Source organism: Triturus cristatus, chromosome 7 (assembly GCF_964204655.1).
Source record: "Triturus cristatus chromosome 7, aTriCri1.1, whole genome shotgun sequence".
Classification (NCBI taxonomy): Eukaryota; Metazoa; Chordata; class Amphibia; order Caudata; family Salamandridae; genus Triturus; species Triturus cristatus.
Genome location: NC_140590.1, coordinates 193,461,614 through 193,481,193, shown reverse-complemented (window position 1 = coordinate 193,481,193; position 19,580 = coordinate 193,461,614). Strand labels below are relative to the sequence as shown.

Sequence of the window (19,580 nt, the reverse complement as noted above, 5' to 3'; positions counted from 1 at the left end):
CCGCTGATAGCAGCGCGGGGCTCCCGTGATTGAGGAGAGAGCCCCGGCGCCGGACCCAAAGAGAGGAGAGCAGAATCCCCCCCCCAGGAGCCGGTGAGTGAAGGGCTCTAGGTGGGGGATGCTGATCAAGGCACCGTGACACTGCCTATGTCCTGAGCGGCCTCGGCCTGATAGGGGGTCGCTCCAACGATAAAGGGGCATGCTTTTGTTTATAGAGCCTAGGAGGCTCCACTGTTTGGCCATATTTGTGGGCCCGTGCTGCCCCATATTGGCCATTGTTCTCCAGCTGCCCCACTTTGCAGGGGTCAGCAGCAGCGCTATGGGGGCATTATTTGTTTCAGAGCCCCGGGTGGCTTCAACGGTGGCATAATTATTTTAAGAGGGCCCAGAGGGGTCCATGCTGTTCCCCTGTTGTTTGGTCACTCTTCACAGCTGCCTCGCTTGCGAGAGGGCAGCTGCACCGTTCTTGGGGGCAAGTTCTGTTTTGTGCATAATTGTTTTCAGAGTCCTGTGTGGCTGCAATGAAGGGGGCACATTTGGGTAAAGGGCCATTGAGCGCCCATGCCTCATATTTAACTTTCCCAGCTGCCCAGCAAGTAGTGGGCAGCTGCACCGTTTAGGTTGTTCTTTATTTGGAGACATGTCTTCTACGCTGGGAGTGAGATGCACTCCTCTGCCCCAGTACTTTTCTTCACAGCTGCGCAGCACTTAGTGCCAGCTGCTACGTTTAGGTTTGCGCAATTGCGCACCCCTGACTCCTGCTGCATTAGCAGCGCGCCCTGACTTTTGGACCTAGGGCATTTGAGCCCCTTATAGATGGCCAATTGGCCAAGGGGACTGTTAGATTTATAGGACGCCAGGCCCTAATGGTAGTTATGGTGCTAGGAAATGTGATTCATGTAGTATGATTTAAGCACCCTGTTTTGGTTACCTCTAAAAATGTGTTTTTTATGATTATGAGGTTTTACCTACTGTGTTATGTTTCATTTTATTCTCTACTGTGGTTTAGGTATGAGTTATACCCTACTGCGGTTCATGTTAGTAAGTTCATTTCCTAATGTGAGTTACGTTTAGGAGATTATGGTCTACTATGTTTAGGCTTATGGGGTTGGCGCACAATATATTTCTCGCCTGATGTGATACTGTACATGATATGATTTATGTTACAGTATGATGCTGAGTATAGTGTTTGCCAGTAATTACTGGTTGGGTTCTAAGTGCATGATATGTCTTACTTTTACCATTTTTACCAAGTGATGATTCCGACAGTGGCCCACGTGGCCCTGTCGTGTGTATATATTCCCCTGTAAATATTGCCCAGTGCCTGTTGGCACAGTGTATATTGTGTGATTACCATCTAATGTGTTTTATGATAATACAAAGGCTATTCTTATATATAACCTTATGTGGAGTTCCTTTTGTGGTGTGCTTAGTATGTTGTTGCTATGTGTGTTGCGCAAATGCTTTACACATCGCCACCGGGATAAGCCTGACTGCTCATGCCAAGCTACCAAGGGGGTGAGCAGGGGTTATCTTTGGCGTGTAACTCTCTTTCCCTGACTAGAATGGTGGTCTCTGCCTGGCTTTGGCGCAAGCCTTAGCCAACCAGAGATCCCATTTCTAACAGGCGGCAATCCTTTTCTGGCAAGAATATGCTGGCAGTTGCATCACCTCCAAAAGGGTGGTGCAGAGGCAGCAACAGGGCCCCTGCCACTCTAGGTCCTGAGGGTGCAATCGGGGTATTTGTGCACCCCAGTTCCTCCATGGTGTGACATGGTACCACATGGTGCATGCAGTACCATGCAGGAACTTGCAGACAACACCATCATTGTGGTGGTCTGCATGTAAGGCTTTTAAATCGACCTTACAGACCGCCGCTGTTGCAGTGTCGCTGTACCACCGTCTACCACTGATTACAATCGTCATCCGGCAGGCGGTGTTGGAACAGTTATGGCAGTCCTGCCGCAGGGCACAGACATAGCAGCCCGTAGGACTTCCACCAAATTTGCAATAAGGCCCTAAGTGTCAATAAATTTGACCTTGTGTATTAAATTTCCTAACTGAAATTTACAGCTTACTTTGTAATACTAAACAATGGCATGTTGAAAATACAGAAAAATAAACGTGAAATCTTTTTCATTTATTTTTCCAGGACTGTTTAAATAAGTCTGGGTATTGCACACTGTAATCCATTCTTGGCATGTTGTGGATATCTTCAGAATAATGGTGCCCAGCACTGGCATAATTCTGGTCCATAGACTATAATTACAAATACTGGTTTATTGCGAGTATTCTCAGCATGATGTTTAGGGATTAATGCATATGCATTTGAATTTGAGTTTATATATCTCAAAAAGAAATACTTGAATATGAGAGAGAATGCATGATTATTTTACTGCCATGTAGACCGCTGAGAGCACTGAAATGGCATTTTTAACGTATTGATATAAACTCGAATTTGAGAACTAATTCAAGCTGAATTACAGAAATGTATTGCTTATACTATTTTCCCGGATCCAGAGTGCACTGACTGATGTTGTTGTGATGTTTGCTGTCATTTGTGACTTATGTTGATGCATTTCATTATCTATGTTAATATAACGCAATGCGGCATGATCACTCCAGCTATCTGAAGCCTAAACTTGTAAAACCCACAAGCCATGTATGCTGTGTTGTAAGTTTAATAACTGTGTATACCTGTAAGGTTTCTGTGGCATGAGTGGTAAACTATCTTGTTCTTCTGTTAGGTTACCCCTTACAGTACATTTTCTGTTACATGACTGACAAACTATTTAAAAGTTGAAGATGGAGAAATGAAAAGAGGTGAAATGTAGAAGTGATGAAAGAAGTTAAATGGAGCATATGTGGCATAGTAACTGCAGCTATTTACTTTCGAGTCAACATGTTTAAGCTCAACATCCTGTGATTCTTGACAAACCACGAAATCTACCTATGTCTAAATGTGTGAAATGTATTAGTGTAATACTTACTTGATGTACACCTTCTTGTAGATTGGCTCCCACTCCTCATTGTTTCTTCAGCTAAGTTTGCACTTTGTGGATGGCAACAAATATATTCCTTTTGTTTTTTTTACGAAAAAGTGATAGGCCAGGTGAAACTGTAAACTCAGATATTTTGATCTACCTATAATAACTACGCCAGCCTGTAGGAAACAATTACTGACAAAATTACCCATTTTGATTACATTATTTAACATTCTTGGAACAAGTGAATCGCCCCCTCAAAATGATTCTTCAAAACCTTTGACCTTTTAGTCAGCGTCCACAACATCATGTCCTACTTTGCATCATTTGCCTCCATTTGTAAAAACATTTCTTGAAGCAGAGAGTATCTGCCAACCTGGTCTTCACTAACCTTGCTAGCTCGCTCAGTGCAGTCCAGAGTAGGGGGCTTATTTATGAGGCCTTACGCCGCTGTTGCGTCACTTTTTGTGATGCTGTGGTAGCGTGAACAATGCACCACACTGTGCTGTATTTACAAAGTGAAACATCTAGGTAAATGCAGCACTTTGTAAACCCCTGCGCTACACTATATATGCGTCAGGTATAATGTATGCAGGGTGAGCATTCCCCTGTGAAAAAGGCTTGTAGAAGTAGTGGTGCAGATCGGGGTGTACAAAATCTCCCTACTTCCACGGATAGAGTAATTTCACGCACATACACTCATCATACACTTGGGCCCATTTTACTAACATACACTCAAATACTCTACCAGCACAGAACCTGTGGAAAGAAAAACTCCTAAACACCCTGCATCTACACTGAGGTCGATAAGACCTAGTTATTGTAACTGTCCTGAGTCATGATCTAAACAATCTATACAACAATAATCAAAATAGAGTACTCAATAATTGACAAGAAATAACCACCAACACTGTATTTAAAATTATGGTACTTTATCTAAAATTAGTCAAAGAAAATCAATCAGAGTAAATCATTTTTCTCATAATTACCTATTCTAGGTAACTGATTGAATATCGAAGGACTCTCTGTATACCCCTGTGGGATACGACACCATGCTAAAATACGCTGGCCAAACCTAAATGCAAAAATCAGCTGGCTGTCATGATGCAATGGAATTGAAAAGAAAGCATGACACAAATCAATCACCGTGTACCACTCAGCATCATGTGGAATCTGATACAAAATCACTGACGGATTTGGCACAATAGGACAACATGCCACCACAATTTGATTAACTTTTCTCAAATCTTGTACAATCCTGAACTTCCCATTAGGCTTTTTTAGCCCCATTATCGGTGAATTACACGGGCTACTCAGTAGTTCTCTCAAAACTCCTTGCTGAATCATTTTCTCAATTATAGGAGTTATTCCTTCAATTATTTCTGGTGTCATTTTGTACTGAGGAATGTTAGGATACGTAATTCCCTCTTTCACTGAAATTTTCACAGGATCTACATTATTCATCAATCCCACATCCTCTCCAGTAAAATCCCAAACTGTCCTTTTCACTGTGTCTCTCAGCTCTCGAGGCAAATCCTCACTGCGCCACTTCAACAAGTTCACTGACGCAGGCCCTTTTACATGGGACTTGCCCATGTGTAATGACACATTTGCTGGAGTTGCGTCACTTTTCCAACGCACTCCAGCAATGTGTCATTACTGCGCCACAAGATAAGTCAGGATTCCTGACGCATCTGGTCAATCCTGTGCCATGGAGCTCCGTACTGTAAATATGGTGCTTCGGTGGTGTTGCAAGGAGGGTGGCCTAAAAACTGCTGCATTGCTATTTTCAACCAGTGATGCAACACTTTTCATAAATTAGGCCCTAGGTATTTATGGTGCGCCAATCACTAAGCTCACAAGCTACCACAAGATATTAATGTCACAACAGTTTGAAAGATCACCAGCCACCACTGACCATGACATATATTGAGGATGCTTTTGCCCTGAGTCAGGCTCATAAAAAAGCCTTCCCCAATAATCTACCAATCATGGTAAATGTTGTTATTGGAATGTTATTGGAAATATTTCGAGTTCTGATCATTTTGAAAGAAATATATTTTAGTGGCCTGTACTATTCCATCTCTGGAGGTGTCGTTTGATGTTTGCATTGTAGGTGGTCTGACTCTAAATTTCACCAGGGTGTAGCATGGATGAAAAGGTATTCTTCCCATAGAACACAGACTCTTAAAGGTATACATCTTAACTTACAGATAGGACACATTGGGAGGTGAACCAACACGCTTGGCTTCTTGGATCTGAGCTTCGCTGATATCAATCCCAACCACCTTCTGAAAATGAGCAGCTAAGGCATGTGTGCTCTGTCCACTGCCACAACCGACGTCCACTGCCAGTTCAAAGGGTCTTCCCTTCTGCAAGAGGTGAAACCCGGGGTTAAATATCACAGACACATTTTTTCCATGGGCAGTATGCATATTGCTGAGTCAAGGTATCTCAGTTTTCGGTGATAGCCAATGAAAACAAATGTCTGTTTGATCTCAATTCTGCTGCTTAACCTCCAATGTATTACAGTTTATATTCACTGGTAGGATATGTACCATAGTATTTTATAAAATCGAGCAGCTCCTCTAGTACTCTTTCATAAATCTTCAACCAACAAGCTCAACTTTGTTTATATCAAACACTTTTATCAAGTAAAGATATGCTACATTAGTTGTTTTTTGAGCAGTGAGAGCTGAGATTTCCACTAGAAACGATGACACAATGAAAAATGCAATTAACTTGCATTTTCGAAAATGTAAATAATGATTTGCTCATTGTTACTCCTCATCCTCATTATCTGCTCTAATGTGCCTCTTACCTTCGCTTCCAGGTAGGACAGGATCACATCATATACCTCCTTAGGTGCAACAACCATGTGTTTCTGGTAGATTGATGCACGCTCCTTGGTTTCAAAGAATCGAAATGCCATCTGGAGAGGCAAGTAAAAAAACAACAATAAGAATATAAGTACCGGCCACTGGACTAGAGATGCAATTGAGAAAATGACAAAGACGAAAATGAGCCAAAAACAAATAATCCATTTATGCATCCATCCATTGTCTGGCACTGAGGACGACTCTGGTGCTTGCACCAGAGGTTTTCTTTTATAGAGATCAAGGAAGGGGCCGAAGTGGAATCCTTTCTGCTTCAGCCCCATTCTCTTCACACACCCATTTGTGGCATCAGCATGCTGATGCCACACACCCCAACTGGAGCAGAGGAACAGAGGTTAGTATACTGCTCATTCATCTAGTGGGCTTTTATTTGGCCAGGATGGCTCCCCATGTCTGAGGGAAATAATACGATCCATGAGAAGGCAGACCAGTAGACACCAGGGATTCTGGTGTTTTAGGGATTTGGTACCCCACATGGGTCAACCTCACCCCCCCAGGGGCTTATAAAATTTGCAAAGAGATTTTTTTTCCCTTCAAGAATGTGACCCCCAAGGAAAGCATATGAAGAACATGACTGTGTGGGGGTAGGCCCTTTTGGCATATGAGTCAACCTCCGGGTTGACTATTGTGCAATTGCACCCCCAGGGGAGAGAAAACATCTCCATGGTAAAAATGAAAATTACTCTGTGTAATATGTCTGGTGCTCATGTAAAGCCCATATCCAAACTCCGTAGGATGAATTCATGCTATATAAAACTGTCGAAAATGTAATAAAGGGGGATCGGCCCTATCTACATCTGGACTGAGAGCCTGTGGGCACATTATTATGGCAACAGAGATGTTTGCCAACATCTCCGTGGCCAAAGAGTGAAAGTGACTTTGTATAATGTAACTGATGCTCAAAGAAAGTGCATCAATACCTTTGGGTTGAGTTTGCGCTATATAAAACTACAAAACAAAAAAGCAGTATGGTATATGGGGGTCGAGCTTGACATAAGAGATGATCCCCTGGGAGCATATCATTTTTAACATGTGTGTTTTCCGCTGCGAAAACACACATTTCCAAAAATAATTTTTTAGTGAGTAGACCCTTATGACACAGGGATTGACCCCCTTTTGACCCATATACTCCCTAAACAATCACGTTTTGCATAAGCCCTGACATAAAACAAACTGACAATATGGGCTGGCCAACCGCTGCCAGCCTTTCAGCTTTGCAAATGGTTGCTTAGCAATCTGCTGTTCTAAATGTGAACACTTATTGCCATACCCGAGCCAAGTTTTTGGCCCTGTCTGACTCAGATATTTTTTTTTTCTTGTCTCCCACCGATAATCGTCTCCGCTGCATGCCAGTGCCATAATAAATGAACAATGGCTAGAATTGGCTCACTCCTTGTACTTTGAAGACTTCTGTGGTATAGGGTATATGGCAAGATGTTTTATGACTAACGTTGTATGGCTGAAAAACCTGGTCATTTTTATCTACTCTGCCCCTGTTCTTGTTGTATTCAAGTATAGGGGTGGGCTTGTGAACTTCAGCTAACTGACCCCAAACCATGACCAGGGATCTGCTCCCATCATGGATGGTGGTGTGCATGTACACATCCTGCCTATCGAAGAATTTCACTGCAAGCTTTTCTGAGGATTGCAACACAGTAGTCAGGAATTTTTGTAGCTTCTTACAAACAAGATCCTGTGGAAATCCTTTGCAGCGACATCGAACTGTACCGTATACCAGGGTACCAGCTATGTACAGCTTGCTGAACAGCTCTACTCCCACTATATAGAAATTATACACATAAAAGTTCTAACCTTTATGAAGGAGTGGTTGGAGAAGCTCCTATACAATCTTTGCCGTGATCCTGGCAAGGATTTATAGTGGAGTCTTTCCATAACTAGTAGAGCTCTCACACACCGTGTAACATTTGATGCCATACCAAGCTCTTTTAATCTGTATGTACAGCCTGAGCAGCAGTCAACCTTTGTAAAGGAACAATGACTCATCAATGGATAAATCTTTCCAAGACTATAAATCTTTGGAAACCTTACGGACAAATGTTGCAGGACAGGCTGAATTTTGAAGAACCAGTCATGGCCTGGATGGCCCCAGGACAATGCAGCAGAATTATCTCTGCTCATGACTGGTACGACGCTGGGTGCCATACCAATCATGCAAGTAGACCAGTCATAATGCGTGCTTGGTTTGTGCCCCCAATTTGAGAGTAAGGCCCAGACATTTCTTCAAATACCCAAGTGAAGTTGGAGTCCACCAGTGTGACCCAGGATGAGGCCTAAGAGTGCCTCCATGCTCCTTCGGAAACTTTTTGACATGCAAATTTGTTTGGAGCACAATTTCCTCAAGGAATTAATATTCAAAAAGGATGGACATAGTCAAGAGGCAAAAAATGTGCTGTAACTACTTATATATCGCATCTGCAGTGAATTGGGGAATCTGAGGAAGAACTAAATTTGGGGGCTGCCAGGAGGGCACTCGGTCTGTGGGTCGCACCATATGTATCTGCAATTCTAAACACAGATTGTGCTTGCAAAGGGACATCTTGACTTCCTTGACCACGTTCCTCAGCATCTCTGGAAGGTGAGTGATCGGAAGGAACTCAACTGACTGAAAAATCGCTTCCAGATTCTGCTCTATCTTCTACTCCCTAAGATACTGTCTCAGTTTCTGTAGCTGTCTCAGAGCTGTCCTCCATACCTCGAGTTAGGGCTGTCATCCATTGAGACACCATCTCTTTTGACTATCTAAAACCTCTTTAAAAGCTTCCTTCTAAAACTCATAGGTGGAAGGTTAAATATAGTTCTAAATCAGCCAGTGAATTTGTGTAACTGTGAGATGTGTGTGACAAATTGAAAAGTCACTTATTGATGAGTGGATGTGCTATTCTGTTTGATGTGTGCAACCAAAAAGAACTAAAAACACACCTATTTCAGTGGGAAAATGTGATGTGTCAATGCTGTGTTGTGGGTTCCTTCTTGCCATGGGCACTACATTTATCCATTCAAGTGCTCAAATGCTCGGTGGTAGGAAATATGTGGCTAACCTACAGGCCTTTCTATAGCAGAACTTTCTATCTCTTCTGGGTAAGATACCCTGGTGAAGGTTCATACACGTTACCCAAAGTAGATTCTCCCCCAGATTCTAGTTTTCATAAATGTGCAGGTTTGCTAGGATTTCTAAGATGCTAGCTGATACAGGGCCCAAAATCCCCAGCTACCCACAACTCAATAACAGGGTAAGTTTTCAGCGTTGCTTGTTGGGCCCTTTCCTCCAGGTAAGTGGTGGGAAATGTGTGGTTCCCCACAGATTTCAAAGTTTGAGGTTTGCAAGGATGTCTGAGTAGGAAAACCTGATGAAAGCAATGCTAGTTATTCCAACTTGGATTCCACTGGATGTGCAGTTGTCAAAAACAAAATTGCAGATCTGCTAGGCTTCCCTAGGCATTGTCAGATCTAAGGGACTATAATCTACAGCCACCAACATTGTAAAAAAGGGTCAGGTTTTACTGGAACAATGTGCTGTGCCTATGTTGCTTTTTAGAACCTTCCTGACGCGTCCACTAGACCTACCCACAAATGTTAGGTACTATTTTAAGGAGACTTGGGGGTATGTCAGTTGGTAGGACATTTGTTTTTTGCCACAGATTCAGAACTTTCCATCAATGAAATGACAGAAAAATGTGCTTTTCCTTTAAAGTTTGAGGTTTGCAAGGTATTCCGGGATTCCCGTTGGGGCCTAGTTTTAAAAAACATGCAGGTTTGCTAGGTTTCTCTAGGTGTCGGCTAAGCTAAGTCTCATAATCCACAGCTACCCACTTTGCAAAAAAGGGTATGTTTTCAATGTGATGTGCGTATTTTGTGTTTTGTTTCCTTTCTTCTTGCAGACACTAGAACAACCCACACAAATGAGGTACCATTTTTATCTGGAGGATTTGAGAAATGCTATGTTCCCCACAGATTCCAGAACTTTTTATCACAGAACTGTGAGGGATGTGTGTGTTTAGCCAAAGGATGAGGTTTGCACAATGTTCTAGGAAGAAAAACCTGGGGAGAGCCATGCAAGTCACCCCACCCTGGTTTACCCCTGGTTGTTTAGTTTTAAAAAATTTGGTTTCTCTAGGTACCGGCTGAACTAGGGCCCAAAATCCACAGCTACACACTTTGCAAAAATTGGTTCCTTTTCAGTTAAACAATGTAATCTGTCTATATTATGTTTTGGTCCCTTTCCTGTTGCAGGCACTATGCCTACCACACACAAATGAGGCACTATTTTAACTGGGAGAGTTGAGGAAATGAAAAGTGGTGGGAATTTGCAGCTCCCCACAGATTCCTGAACTTTCATCACAGAAATGTAAGCAATGTCTTTTTTATTCAAAGTTTGAGGTTTGCAGTGGCATCTGTGTAAGAAAATTGGATGAGTGTCACACGGGTCACCACACCCTGAATTTCTCTGGGTATTTGGAATTAAAAAATGTGCAGGTTTGCTATCTTTCTCTAGATGTCGGCGGGGCAAGGGACTAGAATCTACAGCTACTAACATTGCAAAAAAAGGGTCAATTTTCATGGAGAAATGTGATGTACCATGCTGTGGTTTCCCCTTTCTTGTCACAGCCACTAGGCCTACCCACACATATAAGGTAATATGTTTATCTTGAGACTTGAATACATTTGTGATTCCTCACAGGTTCTAGAATTTTACATCACAGAAATGTGAGGAAAATGTGTTTTTATTGAAACTTTGAGGTTTGCAAGGGCTTCTGGGTAGGGAAAGCTGGTGAGAGCCACACAGGTCACCACACCCTGAATTTCCTTAGATTTCTAATTTTCAAAAATGTGAAGGTGTGCTAGATTACCCTAGATGTTGGCTGAGCTGGGGATCAAAATCCACAGGTACCTAAATAGCAAAAAGAGGGTCAGTTTGCAGATGAAAAATGTGATAGTGTTGTGGCCAGTAGGATTACCCACACATGTGAGGTACCATTTGTATTGGGAGATTTGGGGGCATGCCTGGTGGTAGGAAATGTGTGGCCCCCACAGATCCCGGAACTTTCCATCAAAGTATGTGAGGAAAATGAGTTTTTTAGTCGGAACAAGATCTTTTACATTTTCTTTTGCGAATTCTATAGCGATCTAAAGACAAAATATATTTTACCACTTTTAAAGCACTGTAATTTTACAAAAGTGAAGCCAGTCCTGATATACTTGGAAATGTTGTCTTCACCCTTGATTTGTTTTGGTGTTGCTAGTTTATTATCAGGTGCTTTAAGACAAAGAAAAAAATTGTTCAATGCTTAAGTGAGATGAAATATGTACATCTATCCTTCTTTTTCATGCACTGAGCTGGTTTCAGAAATATAATCATATTATAATAGTGGCCTTTCCTTCATAAAAACTATGTACTGTAGAATAATGCACTATCAAGGTCTGTCACATTTTAGTCTCCATATCTTCTGAGTTAATACCCCCAGATTGTTAAATACAGCCTATGGAAAGGGTTTAGATGGTTCAGTGATTTGTATTGGCAAGTGTATATGAAATATTGGTATGTCCTTTTAGTATGTATTGTCTAGTTTTAGTATTTATTTGTTGTGTGTTTTATGTGCTTTTATGGTCAATATTGCCCGAATAAAGATATTTTTGACTAGACTTGAGTTTTTTAGTCAAGGTTTGAGTTTGCAAGGTCTACTGGGTAAGAAAAACGGATGGGATCAATGTAAGTCACTCAATCCTGGTTTCCCTTGGGTATATAGTTTTCGAAAATGTACATGTGTGCTAAGTTCCTCAAGGTGACAGATGACCTAAGGCCCACAATCCACAGCTACCCACCTTGCAAAAAAAAGTGCCACTTTTCAGTTAAAAAATGTAATGTGTCTCTGTTACGTTCTGGTGGCTTTCCTGTCGCAGACATTAGACCTACCCTGCACATGTGAGGTACTATTTTTATCTGAAAACTGAAATGCTAGGTGGTGGGGGATTTGCAGCTCTCCTCGGGTTCCAGAACCTTCATCACAGAAATGTGAGGGACATGTGTTTTTATTCAAGGTTAAAGGTTTGCAAGGTCTTCTGCATAAGAAAAGCTGGTCAGATGTGAGGAGGCAAGATGGCGCCAGCACGGTTGGACGTGTCGGACGTGTGAGCTGACCTCTCTCGCTGACCCACAGGTCTATGGTATGGAGTTGCTGTAAGCGGCTTAACACAGAGCCCAAGGAAGCCGGCAAATCTGGAGCTAGTTACATACCTGAAGGGTGGACGAGCAGCTTCTTTCATAAACTTCAACATTTACTGAAAAGTTAATAACAGAAAGGCGAAGAAAGCTGAACGCTGAAGAACGTCAATGCTGGAAGTAGTTACGGCACTGGTGAGATTCCACAGAGCCTACACAGGTGCAGCGGCTTGACTACGTGGGGAGCACCGTTTGAACGGTGACTGCGACTGTGTGGAGAGAGTCGAGAGAGAAGCAATGGCCCCGAAAAACACACGTAAACAACGAGGACAGGAGGTGAATGCGGCGAATATGGCCGCATCAGTGACTACAGGAGGAGGTAAGAAAGATCTAAACGGGGCCGCTGCGCAAAAAACCGGGACGGGGACTCCCGGTAAGAATTCAGGGAAAGTAAAACAGACTATATCTGCCCTGTTCACCGCCGCAGAACAAAAACGAAAGGGGAAGGCACTTAATGTGCAACCAGGACTTCAATCAGAAAGTTCTTTAATAGAGCCACAAAGCGCTATCACAGTGGCTATTCCATCAAATGAAAATGGAGGTATAGATAGCACTATGCCAGAAGAGGAGCATAACACTGGATTAGAGGAAGGCAGCGTGATAAATCCCCCTGATGGCTCAACTGTGATGGAAAAGTTTTTTGCAGGGAAATCGGCCACTGTTATACCTATGGAGGCTGAATCTGGGGATTTCTACTCGGTATTAGAAAACTCAGCCTCTTCATGTGAAGACCTAGCTGCACAATACTCTAAACAAATGTGTATGGAGGAGGCTGAGAGTGAGTGTGACGATGATAAACTTCGTGAAGTTGGTGAAGAGGAAAGCCCGGCTATAGTGAGGGGTGGAGGGGATCTGTCTATGATAGAGGGGGCGGTTGGAGGGTTTCAAGAGGGTCTGTCGGACAATATTACTCTAGCTACGATATATCAGACCATCTTGAGCCATATGGACAAAACCGAGCTAGAAAGTCACAAAATTCAGAACTCCTGCCGAAAGCTGCAAGGTTCTATTCGGAGGCTAGCAAAGGCACAGTCTGATTTCGGAGAAAGGTTCACTGAGGTGGAAACCAGAGTTTCTAACATTGAGGATGAAATGGTAAAACAGAAAGCGGTCACAGAGACCTTAAGTGTTAATAAAGAGGATTTATTATGGAAAATGGCCAATTTTGAAAACCGCGCTCGGCGTAATAATTTAAGACTGATGCAAATTCCTGGAGGTGAAGAAGGGCAAGATCCGCGTAAATTTATACCGGAACTATTTCAGAAGGCATTTCCGGATTTGAGCAAATGGGATTGGGAGCGGGAGATTGAGCGGGCCCATAGATATCCTTTTAATATCCATCTTCGACCTGGGCAGAATGCCACTAAACCTAGACCTTTTCTTGTGGCCTTCACAACTTTCGTGCCAGAGAAGATGTATATATGCATACTCAACCAAACAGTAAATCTATGGCTGAAGGGTTTACCTTCTTTGCTACACCAGATTATTCTAAATATACAATGGACAATCGCGACAGCTGGTGAATCAATTTCAAATAAAGGGTGCTCAAGACTATATTATGAACCAGGCGAAACTTAAAGTGATCTATAAGGAGAATGTTCGGTTCTTCACTAATGTTGCGGCAGCAAAGGAACATTTGCAGTCTATAAAGGACTCTTAGCTTCTCAGGTTCACTAAATTGGAACACTAGTTAATATAGAATTAGCCATATGAATTATATCATTGTTATTGTAGTATTAATAATGCCTTTTTTCTTCTCGTTTAGGCTCTTAGTTTAATATGATTTAGTTGCTGTATGAGTATAGAGGGCTGGCAGAAAGCTAAAAGTCAAGATGAACATATAAAAAAAAAAATATATATATATATATAGTTCTTTGTGGATAGCCCTGTGGGGAAACGACAGAGGGGGCGGGAATCTCGCTACCATCAACAGGACCGTGAGTCCAATAGCCTCGGTAAAGGGGGGGAAGGCGGGGGGGATTCTTGGAGGGGGGGGAGGGAGTGAGGGGTAGGAGGGGAGGTAATGGTGGAGGGTACCGGGGGTAGAGGGGGTAAAAGGGGAAAAATCCACGGTGACTTCGGGTGGCAATACTGAAAAAAATATATATTGCCGGTATAGGGACATTATTCTAATTAATTTAATTAAATTTACACACAGGTAGAATTAATTCTGATCGGAGGATTTTGACATTAATAGTGTATGTCACGAAATATTAAAATTTGTTCATTTAATGTATCCGGGCTCAATTATGGTAATAAAAGGAGGAGAATTGCAGCTGAAATCCGCTTTATTCAACCAGATATCCTCTCTCTACAAGAAACCCATTTGGCATGGGATAAAAGGAAGCTCATAGTAGACTTAGGGTACACTTTAATTGCCGCCTCTCAACAAACTAATATGACTAGAGGGGTAATGATTTTGTCCAGACCGGGTTACTGTACTGCTGTTCGCAATTTAACCGACAAGTGGGGTAGATGGGCAATATCAGAATTAAAAGTGGGAGGTGGATTTTTTACAATATGTTCAATTTATGGGTCTAACATGGATGAGGCCGAGGTTTTGGGATGGTTAAATACAGAACTTGCCAATTGGAGATCTCCTTTAATTATATGTGGAGATTTGAACATCAACTTAAATACCACTGAGTTAGCTGCATGCTTAGAAAATTATAGGGGCCGCAAACCACGAGTTTTTAAAGCCTTACATAACTTGGTTACTGATCACGGTCTGGTAGATATCTGGAGTAAAAATCACCCGACACTCCCAGGATACACTTACTATTCTGCTCTGCACAAGAAATTTATCCGGTTGGACTATTTTTTAATTTTTACATCTATTCATTGTGGGACAAAGATACAGATATTCCCTAGAGTATCATCGGACCACTCCCCAATTCTAATTGAGTGTCCAATCCCAAAAGAGATAGCTTGTTTAAGGAGCTTTTCATACGACAGGAAGCTCTGTCTTGATGAACAGTATAGAACACATATGAATAAGTGGATAGTAGAATTTTTTAATATTAATCTTGGCTCGGCCAACATTGAAACGGTATGGGACACATTTAAGGCTTGTTTTAGAGGGGAGGCGGTGAGTTATGGGCTGTATCATCAAAATAAACTACGCTTTCAAATGCGGGAGCTGTATAACTGCTTAAGGGCAGCGGAAGAAGAGCTGATTAAAGAAATTGGGAAAAAGCATAATTTACTGAATATATCTGAGGAGGAGGGCAGAGTAGCACGATGTCGGGCGAGTATAACTGGGGTATGGACTGAAGAGATAGCGAGGAAATATTTAGTAAATAGAAGGCATACTCATGAATATGGAGAGTCTATTGGCCGGTCCCTGGCTTTAAGATTAAAAATGAAGGCCACCTCTCGTTTGATCCCCAAACTACAGGATCAGTTTGGGGTGATTCATGAGGAGCCGGGGGAAATATTAGATATACTCCAGCAGTTCTACATGGAACTATATACTCATCAGTCAAACTCTGCAGCAGGTCAGGAATGGGAAGAGGGCATGTTTAATAAATTAAATGATAGCGAGGCGGAAGTTTTGGACAGCCCCTTCTCTATGGAAGAATTAGAGGTGGCAGTTAGAAGTATACCGAATGGTAAGGCGGCAGGCCCTGATTTTATTCCTGGAGAAGTATATAAATGTTTTTTTGAACCATTGAAAAAGGTTATGCTGGAGACTTTCAGAATGGCACAAAGGGGGAAAGCTCCAACCACATGGAATGATGCTTCAATTTTGTATTCAGTAAAAAAGGAAAGCCTCCGGAGTGAGGAAATATGAATTTTGTGATCAGTTATGTCCCCTATCGTAGACCCCAACGGCTTCATGTGCATGCTATAAGTACATGTATGTTCCCTCCAGTTCCAGTTTTGAAGACGCAAATACATGTGCGTCCACCGTCAACATGTCCTCTTTCAGATCTGCCATGAATGGGTCAGATATTCCATTCCTAAGTATGAAAGGCCACCGACTTTATGTGGTTCACTCTCCACATTTTACAGATTCAGGCGAGTAGGCCCTGAATTCTGTCATCAAGCCTTTTCCTGCCTTCTGCCTCTGAAAGCTCCAGTCTGAGCCCGCATCTGTATCCATGAACTTTGTCCTACTCCCTGCGCGGCTAACGGTGCCTGATCCAGCCTGTTGCCTGCCAAAAACTGTATTTCACCTTCAAGATTATCTGCTCCGCTCCTCATCCGATACATTCTTGTCTAGTAGTTTAGGTAAACATTCCTCCAGCTACCGTGCAAAGGGCCAGGCCTCGCTGTCCTCATGCAAGTAATTCATAGCCCCCGTTACCATGGAATATTCCTACCCCCTCGCATCTCGTGTAGACACTTAGACGCTTGTACACGCACTAACAGTCAGTATAGAATAGATTCTATCCTAGAAACCTTTCCTTTTGGATAACACAGTTCTTTAAACATAGGATATTAGATATGATTTGGGATTAGGTTGACATGACCCCCAGACTTCTGTCTCCACATGTAGAGCTAAATGTCAAGTCCCCTTCACCCTCTAGTTACACGTCAATTACACGTCATGCGGCTGCGCGCGCATCTCTGCCAAATATTTCTGCTGACATTGCAGGATTCTCTTATGGACCCACCCACTTGTGACATCATGTATAATGACGTTATCTAAGTTACGCCTATATGTCCGCCTCTATTAGTTACGTATGCACATTTTATCTGTATTATCAGCTGTTACGCCTCCTGCATCTGTTTCACTGTAATGCATTTCCTATAAAACTGATTATCTGTCAATAATGTATGCCCTTCCTTCCTGAACTTTCGTGGTGATGGAATAGAAGCCTGCAATTCGAATTGTATTTCCTTTGTCAAGGAATAAAGCCTTTTAGAACCTCTACTACCACGGATTCTGCCTCTTATATTTACTGAGTTATTCTTACTAGACTTTACCGCATAAAAAATAGTACCGGTAATGAAATATTTACCACATAAATTGGCGCCCGAATAGGGACACTTTCTCATCTCACGCGCCGGAGGTGCGTTGCAGGCCCGGTCTCCTGCCACAGCTGAACGGACAAAAACGCGTACCTGCAGGATTTCCTGTATCTCCCTCCGGCCAAGCGGGGGCGACTGAGGCTGCGATCAACACCCAGACGAGGCGGTGAGAAGTGCGAAGTATCCCGACCAGAGCCTAGCTGAGAGAGCAAGATCCGAGGTATACAGAGGCCCACCAGGTTCCGAAGTTCCGAGTCCAATCAAGTCGAGTCCAGTCCGGTCCAGTTTCAGTTCCGTTCCGAGGCCTTCCGTTCCGAGCTACCCGGTGAGTACCATTACCGGGGAGGCATTTTACGTGCACATAGTCTGTGCCGGTCAAGACGGGTTTGGGTACACAAATCCGGTCTGCACTGTTTCAGCAGTGTATCTGTACTGTTTAGCAGTATATATAGTATGTCTTGCATTTAAATAAGTATTATCTAGTGTCAGTATTATGTCAGTAACTAGTTTTCTATTAGTTATCATCGCTCGTCAAAACTGTTAAATGTTAAATGTTCTAAATATGTTTTATATATTGTAGTGTGAATGATTGTTCCTCATTGTGTTTTACTGTATTACGTGTGTTTAAGGTTAAGTAACCAGATCTAAAAATGCCGCTCTTTTCGAAACTAAGACAGATCAAAACCAGAAAAGGGGTACTCGAAGAAGCTGTTCCCATTCCACCTAGGGACACTCCAGGGTACTTTATGTATCATAAGCATGGCCTAGATGCCGTATTATTTCTTGATTTATGGGTGGACTACACCAAGGATTTGCCAGAAAATCAGAGATGGCCCGCAGCGGGGACTTGGGATGCAGATTGCATCATGAGAGTAGAAGAAGAATTATGGAAAAAGAAAGCCAGACAGTCACAGAAAGATGCCATTGAATTATGGCGTAAAGAATCATATAGACGTACAGAAAAAGCGCTCAGACAGGAAGAGAAAGGTAGAGAGAATTCAAATAAAACCCGAGAAAATCTATTAATTGAGGAAGGTACCCGAGTAAAATCAGGACAAGTAGATAGACAAAGAAACACACTTATGAATGGTATGTATCCTCTTCTGGCCGAAGGGTTACCTAAGGCTACCCCGGAAATACCAAAAGACTTAACTCCTCCATTGCTCCCGATAAAAGCACATCCCAAAACACATCCCAAAACAGCAAAGGACGTTTTTCTTTCCTCCTATTTAGATGACGTAGCTCCCGAGTATGCTAATACCATACCACACACACCACTTGCCGATGGTGTTCAACACCAAGAGCATCCGTCTGTATCCCCGCAACTACAAACTCCTACGCCCATTCCCACAGGTCCGTCCGTTTCTACAGTTTTTCCCGCATCTACAATCTCTATCCTACGTCCAACGAATCCTTTCTTGCCCAGCACCTCAGATGGTGCTACAGGAGGTACGACAGACATGTTTGCCACCCCGCCGCGAAATAAACAGACCCTTAGAGATTTAGCACTCCAACGTACACCCCAATTAGCGACATCCGACATGTTTAAAGAACAGCTTGTGGATTGTAGATACGATCCAGTGCCAGGTAGACAGGACAAATTGCTCATATCATCACTACGTATACGACGAGCTACATTGTATTTAATGACGATACCAGGAATGGTTGAACACCTAGACGATATATATCGCTTTGTCCAAACAGGGCGAGGTCCAGAAAGTATTAACGAAGCTATGGAATACCAGAAAGTGGATGTACAAAGACAACTACTACGTTTCTTCATAAATTGCGTGATTAGGAACCAAGACAGACCTGGGGCAGATCATGATACCATGCAAAAACTTGCCAAATGGGGTCAGAACATATCAGAAGAGAAACATGATAGACAGGCGTGTATAATCGCCATGTATCGAAAGATCCGCAAGGAAGTAGAACGAATACATAAAGAAAGACGAGAAGCAGACAGAGTAGAATCAGAAGTAGAGGAGGAGCAAGACTCAGAACAAATAGAAACGATAGCTTATGTAGGTAGAGGAAGACCCCATAATAATACTAGAGGCTTTAATGACCCGATACGTCCGACACGTCCAGAATATAATAGACATTTTCCAAACCTTATGTTAAATACAAGATCCCCTGAACACCTATTCCAAGCCGTTGATAAATTACTCCGAGATCGAAGGGGGTACCACATGCTCGATTCCATGGACGAACAAGAATTAGCCAGGTCAGCAGTACAATGGGCTGATAGTCCCAGCGAATACAATGATGATGCACTAGTCACACGTTTCTGAATCTTGACCCATACGAACAGCGTTTAGCTAGTATATACATGATTCAACACCTCCTTATATTATATAAAAGCCAACACTCCGATCCAGGACCCTTACCTGACATATTGACAGAACTACTCACGAATAAATGGAAAGGGTCAGGTACTGATTTAATTAATGAAATTCTAGAATTCCGAAACCAGTATATAAC

At 42.5% G+C, this 19,580-nt stretch overlaps 1 protein-coding gene across 5 annotated transcripts in view; it reads right to left on the bottom strand.

Moving 5' to 3' along the window:
- LOC146809192 (uncharacterized) overlaps positions 1-19,580 on the bottom strand; it is a 223,121-nt gene that overhangs the window by 51,930 nt on the left and 151,611 nt on the right. For all 5 annotated transcript variants that reach the window (XM_085614304.1, XM_085614306.1, XM_085614309.1 and 2 more), the window contains 2 exons: positions 5,806-5,916; positions 5,196-5,356 (listed from right to left, as the gene is read on the bottom strand). In XM_085614304.1, the coding sequence (XP_085470430.1) occupies positions 5,196-5,356; positions 5,806-5,916 (272 nt within the window). The remainder of the gene's footprint in view (positions 1-5,195; positions 5,357-5,805; positions 5,917-19,580) is intronic.